Source organism: Cynocephalus volans, chromosome X (assembly GCF_027409185.1).
Source record: "Cynocephalus volans isolate mCynVol1 chromosome X, mCynVol1.pri, whole genome shotgun sequence".
Lineage (NCBI taxonomy): Eukaryota > Metazoa > Chordata > Mammalia > Dermoptera > Cynocephalidae > Cynocephalus > Cynocephalus volans.
Genome location: NC_084478.1, coordinates 83,314,433 through 83,326,671, shown reverse-complemented (window position 1 = coordinate 83,326,671; position 12,239 = coordinate 83,314,433). Strand labels below are relative to the sequence as shown.

The 12,239-nt window shown below is 49.5% G+C and overlaps 1 protein-coding gene across 1 annotated transcript in view; it reads right to left on the bottom strand.

Moving 5' to 3' along the window:
• The window catches only part of SLC16A2 (solute carrier family 16 member 2), a 90,986-nt gene extending 79,270 nt beyond the window's left edge, over positions 1-11,716 (bottom strand). The window contains exon 1 of the mRNA XM_063084039.1: positions 11,133-11,716. Coding sequence (XP_062940109.1) covers positions 11,133-11,616 — 484 coding nt within the window. The 5' untranslated portion in view covers positions 11,617-11,716. The remainder of the gene's footprint in view (positions 1-11,132) is intronic.
• Between the last annotated feature and the right edge of the window lie 523 nt (positions 11,717-12,239).

Below are 12,239 nucleotides of genomic sequence, written 5' to 3'. Positions count from 1 at the left end.
ATTCCAGCTTTTGGGGAACTCCTAAATTTCTGCCCCCATGGAACATGGAATTGGGAGGCCTGGGTTCTAGCCAGCTCTGCTCTATATTAAATTTGTAACCTTAGGCCACTCACTTGCCCTCAATCTGCTATCCATTTTCTGCAACTGTAAAGTGGGAATATGAATCTCTACGCTACATAGCCTTTCCCTGCAGTGAACTTTTCCCTAACTAATATAAACCACGTTGACTTTTCATTTTCCAAGACCCCTCAGTATAGCACTTGATGTGACCAAAGATGTTAGCACATAATGAGATTCAACTGGGTATTTTATATCATTACTGTCTCTGTTGCAAGGTTCAACACAAACTAAGATGTAAACTACAATGTGCCACACATAGAGGGGATTATAGTGGCCCTCACACTCATCTCTCCTTTTCCACATCACCACATGGAAATTGCATTCAATTTAATGTGCATACATTTTTTACTACTTAGCAGTAATCTGTAGTAATAATCCCCTCTGTCGATCACTCAATAGTCTTCTTTGTCCTGGGCTTCACAGGATCTGGAGGCCTGTTTGGGACCCAGGATGAGGGGCTGAGAGCTGCTGTTACTTACGCTGTTCTTCCCCTCAGACCTCTTAGAAAAAGCACTTGGGCCGCTGACATAGAAGAGCAGGTGGTGTGGGCTGGGCCGGCTGGGCCGCAAGGCATTTGCAGGCACCTCATTCTGTGGCTGGATGCCCAGACATCCCCCCGCCCTGTGCCCTTCTCTCCAAATGTCCTTAGTATTTTCCTCTTCTCCTGCCCTTCCACACCACTCCACCTGCTGGATAGGGACTAATGGGGAACAGTAATGCACTGGGCTCCCAGAGGGCAAAGACCCAAAATCTGAACAACAACCAAACTGTCCATTTCTCAACCCCTCCACCCTGCCACTGCCCAGTTCGCCACTTAGCTAAGCCCCATTTCAAGTTTCAGCCCTACCAGCAAAACTTCCTTGATTTCTCTGGCCCTCACACTCATCTCTCCTTTTCCACATCACCACATGGAAATTACATTCAATTTAATGTGCACACATTTTTTACTACTTAGCAGTGATCTGTAGCTGTTTGGTCTTCTCAAAGAAATTATAAACTTCTTGAGGAAGCTTTTTTCTTCTCTGGCTCATGCTAGGCCCAGCCTAGCACATATCAAAGACCTATTGACTTGAATTGAACCAACATTAATTCAGTTGGAGGTGGAGGGTATGGGAAGGGCTTGTGAGCAGGGAGAGAAGTAACACTTACTGAACACTTAGTATTGGCCAGGCTGTATGCTAGATGTTTTACCTGCCTCATTTCATTTAATCCCCACACCAGTAATGATAGATGTTATTATTACCCTTATTTCACATATGAGAAAATTCAGACTCCAAGAAGTTAAAAACCTTGTCAATACCAGCCATGTGGTAAGCAATCTGGATCTAACACTGTTTGACTCTACAGTCCATAGTCAAAGATTGGTAATAGCTTGAACATCCATTAGTTAGGTGTCGATTTAATTATGATATACTTATATAATGGAATATACTGCAGCTATAAAAAAGAATGAACACTTTACGGACTTAATGTGTAACAATATCCAAGATATATTTTGAAGTATAAAAGCTAAGGCAGAGGATAATGTGGATTATAGGCTACCACTTGTACTTTAAAAGTAGGGTATACACACACACTCAGACACACTTGCTTGTATATATACAGAATATCCCTGGAAGGATACAGCAGATAACATTGGTGGCCTCTAAGGGCTGGACAGTTAGCTCAGTTGGCTAGAGTGTGGTGTTATAACACCAAGGTCAAGGGTTCAAATCTCCATACCGGCCAGCTGCCAAAAAAATTTAAAAATAAACCTGAATAACATTGGTGGCCTCTAAGGAGGGAAACAAGGTAGCCTGGAAGACAAGAGTGGGAGAGAAACTTTTCACTGCTGTACCTTTTGAATTTTGTCTCCATCTCTTTCCACGAAGTAGTGCCTGGGTACTGACTTTAGAAAAGTTCAGGGAGAGAGGAGGAGGGGCAATATGTCACAGATTGAGTTGGGGAATGTCTAGCATGCCAGCAACCTACCCCATGCACCTACCCCCCAACCCTCTTACAATTCAATCTCTACTACCAGCATCTACCCACAATGCTGGTTAAGATCACATCTTTCCAGATCTTGGTTCTCTACCTGTAAGATGGGAACTGAAGGGAGTAGGATTAAGTGATCCCTAGAATGCTATCCAGCTCACACATTTAGATAACTGAAAATCAAAATGGTGAGTCCTAGTATATTTGACCTCTTAGTCTCAAAGAAGGGTTTGGTGATTTTGTTTTTTGTTTGTTTGTTTGTTTGTTTGCAACAAAAAAGAAACATTTCCATTCTGATTTGCCTACCAGCTGGTCTTAATGGAGACTCCCTAAGTGGCCATTGAAATGCTTGCTCAAAACTGCTATTGCAATCCTCCTTTGTGAGGGCCACAATCCTTCTGTAGCCTCTGTTCTCTGGGACAATCCTGTTTAGAACACAAGGAAACTGGCCCACTCCAGAGCTGAATACAAAGGAGCAAGGTTCCTTCCATGCTTAATGTCCCCTGGCCCAGACCTTCTGACCCTAAATATCCCTTTCCTTCTTCCTCACTACCTGCAGAAGAACAGAAGCTCTGTGAGAGACCCTCTCGGGAGGAAGTGACTCCCTACCTCCACCCCATCATCCACCCCCCATCCCTAGCAATTCTTACTAAAAAAACTCAGTCTTTGACAAGGGAGGTTTGTGAGCTCCTGCCAAGTGCTGTAAATATTTCAACATGCCTTGTTTCCTTGAATGTATATGACCTGGGATCTGGCCCCTCCTCTCCCTGGGCTCTCAGAGAATTGAGGAATAAAGAAAACACAACCAGTCCTTAGCTACAGGACACCGGGGTCAAACTGCAGAAGAACACAGAGGAGAGATAGGGACAAGATGCAGTGGGGAGGTGGGAGGTGTGGAGGAAACATTTAGAGAAAGGAATAGTGACTCCATTTCTAGGAGCTGGAAAAGAATCACAATAACTACAACAACAGCAACCACTTCACAGCTTACAAAGATCTTTCACATACACACAGTCTCATTTGACCCTTCACAGTCTTATCAAAGTATATACTGTTTGTCTCATTTTGTAGATGAGAATACTGAAGAATGGGAAGACTATATGACTTGTTCAGGGCTAAACAACTAAGAAGAGACAGTTTCTCTGGCCCTTTTCTGGACTCAAGGATTATGACCCTTTGCATACAACACTCTGGGTAGAGTGAAATGGGCAGTTAGAAGAGTATGCCATGTATCACTGAGACTGTCCATTTTTTGTTTACTAAACCCCTTCTTGGTCACCTCTTTTGATCCCTTAGTCATAAAGATGCTCAAAGGCTACAGAAATGAAAAACTCTGGGCCGAGCCCGTGGTGCACTCGGGAGAGTGTGGCGCTGGGAGCGTGGCGACGCTCCCGCCGCGGGTTCGGATCCTATATAGGAATGGCCGGTGCACTCACTGGCTGAGTGCTGGTCACGAAAAAGACAAAAAAAAAGAAAAAGAAATGAAAAACTCTGCAGCAGTCTCCTTTGGTAGCTGCCCCCTACATCTGCACTATGTATTAGGTGATGGCTAAAAGCAGGAGTTCTGGACTCAGACGTCTGGGTCCAGATCCTGGTTCTGCCATTATCTGCTATATGAACTTGAGCAAATTACTTAACTTCTGTGCCTTTCTTTATCTGTGAAATGGAGGAAATAATGGTACCTACCTTGTAGGGTTGTCGAGAAATAAAATGAGTTGGTACGTGAAAGTGCTTAGTATAGTGCCTTACACAGAGTTAATTGCTAAATGTTAAATAAATGTTGGCAATTATTATTACTGCTTCTGCTGCTGCTGCTGCTACTACTACTACTACTACTACTACTATTATGATTATTAGGGTGCTTGACAGAAGCAAGGAGCTAAATGTCAAAAAAAAAAAAAAAGCCCACTGTGGAATGTAGCGAAGCAGCCATCACTAGGCTGTGTGCTTCACCTTTTTCCCCCCGTACCAGGGAGGACTTATAGGGAGTTATCTCCATTCTTCTACCTACTTACCCTTGGGATTAGTGGCAACCCCACACCAGGGGCATGGGCTGTAAACAGAGGAAGAGTTCTTTTCTTTGTGAGAAGCTCAGTGACCTGAACAAGTGACTGAACCAGTGACCTCAGTCTTTATAGGCACCATGTTCTAAGTAACTGTGCTAATAGGCCTGGACAGACACCACACACCCAGCTACACACACGTACACACGGGTCTGGACACATGGGTGCATGCACACACCCTTCCAGCCTGGGTAAGAGGATGGGCAAGCAGATCCACAGGGTAATTTGGGCAAAGAGACTGTGTGGAAACTGCCTGTTTAGCAACATTTCCCTTCCGCTTTTCCCTTCAGCCTCATTGAAGCAGGAGAGCAACTAACCTGAGAGTTTCACACCCACTCTCTACCCTCCCTATAAGCACTTTTGACTCTAGTTAGGACTTGAGTGTCTGTCTTCTTCCTTCTCTGACCTCTCTACAACTAACTGTGCAATATTTTTGGCAAGAAGGGAGATGCTAGGGGGCTCAAAATAGAATGATCCAGAACCCCTGAAGCTACCTTAGACCAATCTGAGATCTGAAAGTTCAGCTGGCCCAGGAGATGAGGAACAATGATGGTGAGGATTTGAAGAGAAAGGGGTGCAAGTGACCAGGACATTTATTGAATACTACTAAGACCCTGCTAAACTCCTATCTCCTGGGTTGGGGTACTAGGGCTGTAAAAAGAAGAGGGGTAGAAATGAAAAGAAGGGTTTCATAGCAGCTATCTTACCGCAAAAATCCGGAGATGATGGCTTCCACATTCTCAAGTGCTCTATAAAAAGTCACTTTCGGGCCGAGCCCGTGGCGCACTCGGTAGAGTGCTGCGCTGGGAGCGCGGCGACGCTCCCGCCGCGGGTTCGGATCCTATATAGGAATGACCAGTGCACTCACTGGCTGAGTGCCGGTCACGAAAAAAACGACAAAAAAAAAAAAAAAAAAAAAAAGTCACTTTCACCAGAAAGTGGAGAGCAAGAGAGGACATAAAGGGAAAAGGGGAAGAGATGCCTCTGTGGGATGTGTAAGAGTGGACCTGAGAACCTGGCTGGAGTTGGGCCTGTACAATATCCTGAACCCAAGTTGTTCCCCTAACTAAGCAGTGGAAAGAGAAGAGACAGAATAATACTGGGAGGAAAGGGGATGGCACATCTAGCAAACATGGTAAAAATGCACTGTGAAAATAAGAGGAGCTGAGAAAATATGTGGTTGGGACTGCCAACGTCATCCCTTCCTCTTCCACCAACCCCAGAAACTGGACCAAAGTACAGGATAGAGGACGGCAAGACTGCCATGGTGAAGAGGCTGCACTTCCTCAGGCCACCCAAACAGGCCACTTTCCCCACCCACAAGGAGGTGCCAACTGATTTCACATAAGCAACCACACTAACTGTCGCTAGGCTTAGTCCTCTGTCATCCCTGAAGCCAGAGAGGGCTGGGATGGCCTAAACCCTCTTCCCAGTAACCTTCGAATACTGGGAGGGATGCCGCATGAGGGGAGGATGAAGGCAGAAAGAAACTTGCAATAAATATTTCCCAGTTCCACTGTTGGGGGGTTGCAAATGGGCCCAAGTCAAGAGGCACAAGCCAGGCTGGCCATATTCTCTTCATCACCCTCACCTACCAGGTTTCCCAATCTGGGTTTTTTGTACTAGTTCTCCATAACCCCTACAGAAGCCTCTGTGACACCTGATTCCACAGACTGATGGGGAAAGATTTGTCTCAGATGGAATATTCAAAATCTGTGGCTTGGGGTGTAGGGTGTGTGTGTGTGTGTGTGCGTGCGCGCGCGCGTGCGTGTGTGTGCGCGTGCGTGTGTGCGTGTGCGCATGCGTGTGTGTGTGTGTGTGTGTGTGTGTGTGCATGCGCATTTTAAGAACAAACTCTTTTCTCTAGGATTTATTCATTCAATCACAGGTGAGACAGTTCCTTTCAAGACAGGAAATCCCATTCAATCGTTTACACAATCTGAAAAGAGTAAATGATTCCTTCTTTTCAAAATGCAACAAAACAAAAAATAGATGCTGGCAGGAAAAGCAGTGCACCTCCTGGGAAACTGGTCTGCTCAGAAGGTTGAAATGGGATTCTTTATGTATTTCTGCAAATACTGACAGTCCAGCTACTTGTCTATTCTTCATGGGACTGGAAGAAATACTGCCAATGACAAGAAAGTATAAACCCAAGGAAAAGGAGAGAGAGTTCTGTGCCTGCTACTTCAGTAGGCACACTCTCAGCTAAGCCCTGAGTGAAGCTGAAGTTGATGCAGAGACTATGGAAACCCAACAGAGCGTTCTCCAGGGCATTTTGGGAGAAGCAGCTGTACACCCAGAGTTGCCCGTACTGAATAAAAAGGAGTGTTTCTTTATAACCACATCCATACTCACGGGCAGCCCCATCGTCTTTAAATACAAATGACATGGGGAAATGATGTCTATATGGCTTTTCTTTGCTTTCCCAATCTCATCCCAACCTGTCCTCACTCCCATTCAGGCAGCTTAACAAATTTTAATTTGCCTAAATGAGCCAGAATTTATGCCAGGTGAATAGTAAAGAACAAGATATCGCATAATTCTTGAAGGATAGAATATCAGAGCTAGAAAGTTCACCTACTCAAACCCTCTCATTTTACAGATAGGTAAACTGAGGTTCAGAGAAGTGAAGTACCTGCATACAACCACAGAGCAAGTTAGGGGTATAAGCTGTCTAACTTCTGGTCACTGCCTAGCTAATATCACTGAGATCACCAGTTTTGGGGGGTCCTTGGGTCATGCTTTTTTAGACTTAAAATAAGCATTTGAGGCCACTAAACAGTGAGCCAGGAAGCCAGCCTCAACCAGCTATCCCAGCTCAAACAAGCATCCCCCTTATTGACTTCCAAATGCCCTAACCTCTCATTCTCATCCCTTCCCATATGAGTCAAGATTGCAGTTTGGGATCCAGTTTGGTTGGAAAGGGGCAGGGGAATGACTTGGAAGATGCCTGGCCAATGGCTCTGTGGCCTGAAGCTTCACAGCAGCCTCTGAGCCAACCTGATGTAGCTCTGCTGGATGATGGGCAAAAGCCTTCAGCTGAAGTCAAGAGATTGGCAAACTTGCTCAAAAGATATCTTGCTCTCAAAGTCAGCGATATAATGGTAAGCCCAGTGAGACACTGAACCAAGCAATGAAAAATTTTAAGAGGGGAAGAGAAAGACAGCATACCCTGCCCCTGGCCCCATCCATCCATGAGACTCTTGGTTCACCCAAAGGTAAAGTATACCATTCTTCCCCATGCCTAGAAAATTCTGTCTCCATTAGAGTGTCGCATCAGCCCGAACCATCTTATGTCCAATAGTGAACTTTCCCAACCATTGTCCCTTACCCTGGCGGTGAGAGCCTTAGCTGCCACCTCCCTCTCTACCCCCCACCCCCCACCCCGCGGAGTTTACAAGGACCATGCTTATAAACTGCCCAATGTGAAGTGCCTCTCATCTATTTTATGGCTCAGTGCTAGAATGGCAGGTGGAAAAGTGCGGGGTAATGGGTTTACTCTGGAGCACTTTCAAAAAGACTTAAGCTTGGAGGCAATGTTAGCAACTCTGGCTTATTCTGCCTTGTCTCCTGAACCCCCAACCTTAACGCCACCCCAGCTCCAACTCATATAGGGTTCCAATGGTGAGCTGGGGGCTGTAACCAATGCCTCCTTCCTCCTCTTTCCCTTCTTTCCTCCACAAGGCTCCCCTATCATCCAAGGAAGCCATGCTAGGCCTATACTTTCCACAAAATTGCCTGGTTGCCTCCTGTCCTGTCTGCTGCTTGGTCTGGCTTGGGGCGCTCCCAAATTTCCCACAATCTCTGTGAAAAGTATAGGCTCATTTCTCTCCTGATCTTTTCCCTTTTTCCCCTAAACTAGACTTTGGTCACTTGCTTCCCTCTTAAGAACCTTTGTCTGTCAGTCACTACAGGCCTAGGACGTAGGGAAAGTTGGCTTTCCTCCAGAACAGGTGAAGAGAGGGGACAAAATATACTGCTGGTGACACCACAGAACTGTACACATCACGTAGTCCACAAAGTCTGCACATTGCATGCTCTACTTGACCCGACTTCCACTTCCCTTCTACCTCCTTTGGCTTTTCCCCATGCCCAGAGGCCCCTTGATACGGATTTATCCTCCAAACATCAAAATTACCTGTTTCTGGGGCTCCCTCACAACGGTTCCAACCATTTGCGGAACCTTCAACTCATTAAGCCAATCAGCACGGCTTTAGAGCTGTGAAGATATTAGGCCTACCCAAAGAGAATCTGGGTTGCAGAGTGCCTCCAAACACTAAATTCATGGACTTTTAGAGATGAAAATCATGTCAGACATTAATAGAAATGGACAAATCACCACATTAATAAAAATAGACAACGCACCAACCTCCTTGAGTGCGGGGGTATATGTTCCATGTCCCCAGAGTGGCTATTGGGCAAATACTGGCTGATAAAGATGAAAGCAAATTTCTAGCTTCTTCTATCCCTTTGAGACACCAGGGCTGTGGCACAGGTGGCCGGGAAATTTTGAGTAAACTGCAGAAAGTGTGTGTAGGCAGAGACACATTTGGAATCTAAGGATCTGGATGGTTGCTTGGGAAAGCTGAGAGGCTCAGAAAGGTAGTGCTAAGGAGGAGATTTTCTAGGAGCTCCAGAATGTGGCAGAGAGTTCCAGAATTTTGCAAAATAAAAACTGAGGTGTTCCTGAGAGCCTCCAGTATCAAAAATAAGTTTAGTGAATTCAAGATACACCACAGCAAGGACCCAAGCCAAAGTATTTTGAGACCCTGGGGACATACCAAATTCCTTTCTGTCGCTTCCTGTCCTATACTCACCATCATTTAAACCAGTAACCTCAGCCCCTCAACAGACCTGGTCTGAGTCAGAGTACACACCAGCCACACCTCTGCAGAGCCCACTGCACCCCCCAGCTGTACTGTGAGTTCTTGACCGGAAAGTCTCAGCCAGCCCTCCTCCTGAGTCCCCTATGATCACCTACTTTGAAGTCTGTTCCCCAGCAGTGAACCTCTTCCTGGTAAAATAGTGGTTTTTCCAAGTTTTATTACATACTCCTAAGGCCCCAGCTCTAGGCCTGCTCACACCACATAAATGCCAGGGCTTAGCTTCAGCCCAGCCTCCACTGCTTCCCATCAAGTTTCACCCAGACTTTGCCACTGATCCTGAAGGCCTGCCTTCAACTGCAGGGCAATGCTCAGCAGGTGCCCTCCAAGGTAACCTAGGCAACAGCTGGAGGCCCAACCCTGGCTGCCTTCCCAAGAGCCCCTGAACTGAATCAAATCAGGAAAAAAGGTGGTCCCAGGGGTGAGTGTGGCAGAGACCTTCCCCCCCAGAAGTTGTTCCACACAGTCCAGGGACTCCTTCACTCCAGTGTCACATGGGCCTGGGTAGTCGTGAGACTGCCCTTCACAGCCACTGAGGTACACTTGAGCTTTCTTTAAGTGGGGCCTGCACATTGTGGCTGCGCCAATGAGTCACAAGTTCCGAAGCATTGAGAGCCCCGAGAACCTCAGAGTCCCTTCTGCCAGACCAGCCCAGAGAAGCCACAAACTAAAACTACAAGTCTTTGGTTGAAAGCAATGGGAAAGGCTCTCCAAGGTCGCAGGGAATCCACAGGTGGACGCTCCCCAATTCAAGACTTCTTTCTATGTTCATTTAATAATCCCCAGGTCTCCTCATATGGCAGCAAAAGTACGTGTAGGAGTTTGGTGAGAGGAGGGAACCCCTCAGCCCCAGGGCAGCACTGAGAAAAGGCATATATTCTGAGTTGCGAACTTGGGGGTGGTGGGGTGGTGTGAGTCGAACTGTCCTGAGGAGCCATGAGAGGAAGCGAGCCTGGCGGGAGAGGCCATCCAAGCCCCTGGTTCCGTCCTGAGACCCTCATCAGAATTGCTGAGGTTCTTTGCCAGCTGCTTGCTGGGAAAGCAGGATGGCTCCTCTGACTTTTCCGAGCTCACAGGCAGCCTCAAAGCGAGAAGCGCGCATGCCTGGGGTCTTGCGGCCACGCGCTTGGAGAGCGAGGGCTATGTCCTCCTACCCTGCTTGTCTTAGGGAAGGAGACCAAATCAGCCCCAAGCGAAAGTGGGAGTGGCAGACCTGGCATTCTGACTTAAGGCCGAACGAGGCACCCCGCGGATAGCTGAGAGGCGCTGGTAGCCAGGGACTGCACGACTCTGGTTGGGGGCGCAAAGCCCAGCTTTGCCGGTGTCCTCACGCCTCTAGGGCAGGAGACAGAGGAGACCGCCTCCCTGCCGGCTTTGGGGTTTGGCTCACAGGGCACGGAGATCCACTCGCTCCCGCAGGGAGGCAGAGGATTGCCCAGCCTGGCTGGGCCGTAACCACGGCGGGCAAAGAGAAGCACCCCCACCCCCACTCGAACTTCCTCCCACCCTCCTTCCCTTTCTCTCCTGCAGACACACACGCCTGCCCTGTATTTGACCCTTCACTCAGAGTCACCAGGATTTCTAAAGTGTTTTTGACGGTGAACACCTCCGTTCCACTAAAGGAACGGGGGCTGCTGCGGAGATCGGCTGCACGGTGCTTCTCTCAGAGCCAGCCCCACCTCTCAACTCTCTCCTCTCTTCATGACTTCACCGTCCCCGTCCTCCCCCCCCCCCCCCCCATCCTGCAAATATTTTCTCCCTGCACACACGGGCAAAGTACTTTAAACAAATCCGAAAGGTGCGTCTGGATTTGTCCCAGGGCAAAAAAAAAAGTTCATTGCATGCCTGTGATCAATGAATGTCCCAGTTCCCACCCCGGAGATGTCTTGCACCTAGTCCACAGCAGAGGCTGCCCAGAGCCCCGCAACCCGTGCCCTAGCAGGGCCATGGGCATGGGGCAAGGGGAAGAGCCGGAGCAGCGCATTGAGGTGGGGGGGGGGGGCGAGCCTCGGACGACGAGGTTTGGGGTCGGTGGCAGCGAGAGCGGATACCCTTTCCCAGAATGCCAGGTGGGGCGCGCGGGGCCACTCACCTGCTTGGAACTCCACTTGGCGATTCTTCTCTTTTTCTTCCTCTAGCAGCATGGAGTAAAGGATCCCGACGGAGTTATGGATGCCGAAGATGGAGCCGTTGCACCAGGTGGCAGCGAACACCACCACCCAGCCGAAGCCACCTTCGGGAGGCTGGAAGCCGCGCGCGGTACCACGGGTCTCCACCACGGGCATGGGCTCGTGTTCGTGCGCCGACTCAGGCTCAAACTCCAGCTCCGGCAGGGGTGCAGGGTCCGGTAGGGGCTGGGGCTCTGGCTGGGGCTCGGGCGGGGGCACTGGCACGGGCTGGGGCTGGGGCTCGGGCTCGGGCTCGGGCTCGGGCTCGGGCTCCGGCTCCGGCTCGGGCTCTGGCTCCGGCTCCGGCTCCGGCTCCGGCTCGGGGCTACCCACCGGCTCCTGCTGTTCCCGGTCTGCCTCCTGCCAGGGCCCCTTGGCTTCCTCGCTCGCCAGGCTTTGCAGCGCCATCGCGGCTGGGGGACTGTGGCTGCTCGGGCCGGAGGAGCCGCTCTGTGTCTGGTACTTGTTTCTGCTGCTGCTGCGGCCGCTCGAGAACTGCGGCTGCCGCTGCCTCCTCCTCCCGGCTCCGCGCCCCAGCTGGCCAGCCCGTCCCGCGACAGACGGTCCCTCGAGCCTTCTCCTCCTCCTCCCCCATCCAACCCCCCTCCTCCTCTCCCCATGTCATCTCTCTCTCCTCCCCCTTCTCCCCCCCACCTCTTCCTCCCTCAACAGGCAGCCGCTACAGCCTCGCTCCTCTCCCCAGCCCTTCCTCCTCCTCTTACTCGCCTACATACTCCAGTCGCCGCTGCCTCCCCAGACTCCCTTTCCAAACTACGGAATCCTGTCCTCCTTGTCCAGTTGCCCAGTAGAGGGAGAGTTAAAATGGAAAAAAAAGAGCACAAACTATCCTGTTCCCCTGCCCTCTCCTCCTAGCAGGCTCCAGAACCGGCATTGATCAACCCCGAGTCTCCAGGGAGGACCCTGCCTGTTCTTCGCTCCCATTCCCTCTTTCCTCACAAGCAGCCTACAGCTGGGGTGGCCCCGGGGACCCCAAGACGAAAGCTGGCCCGCGAGGAACCCCACCCTGCCCT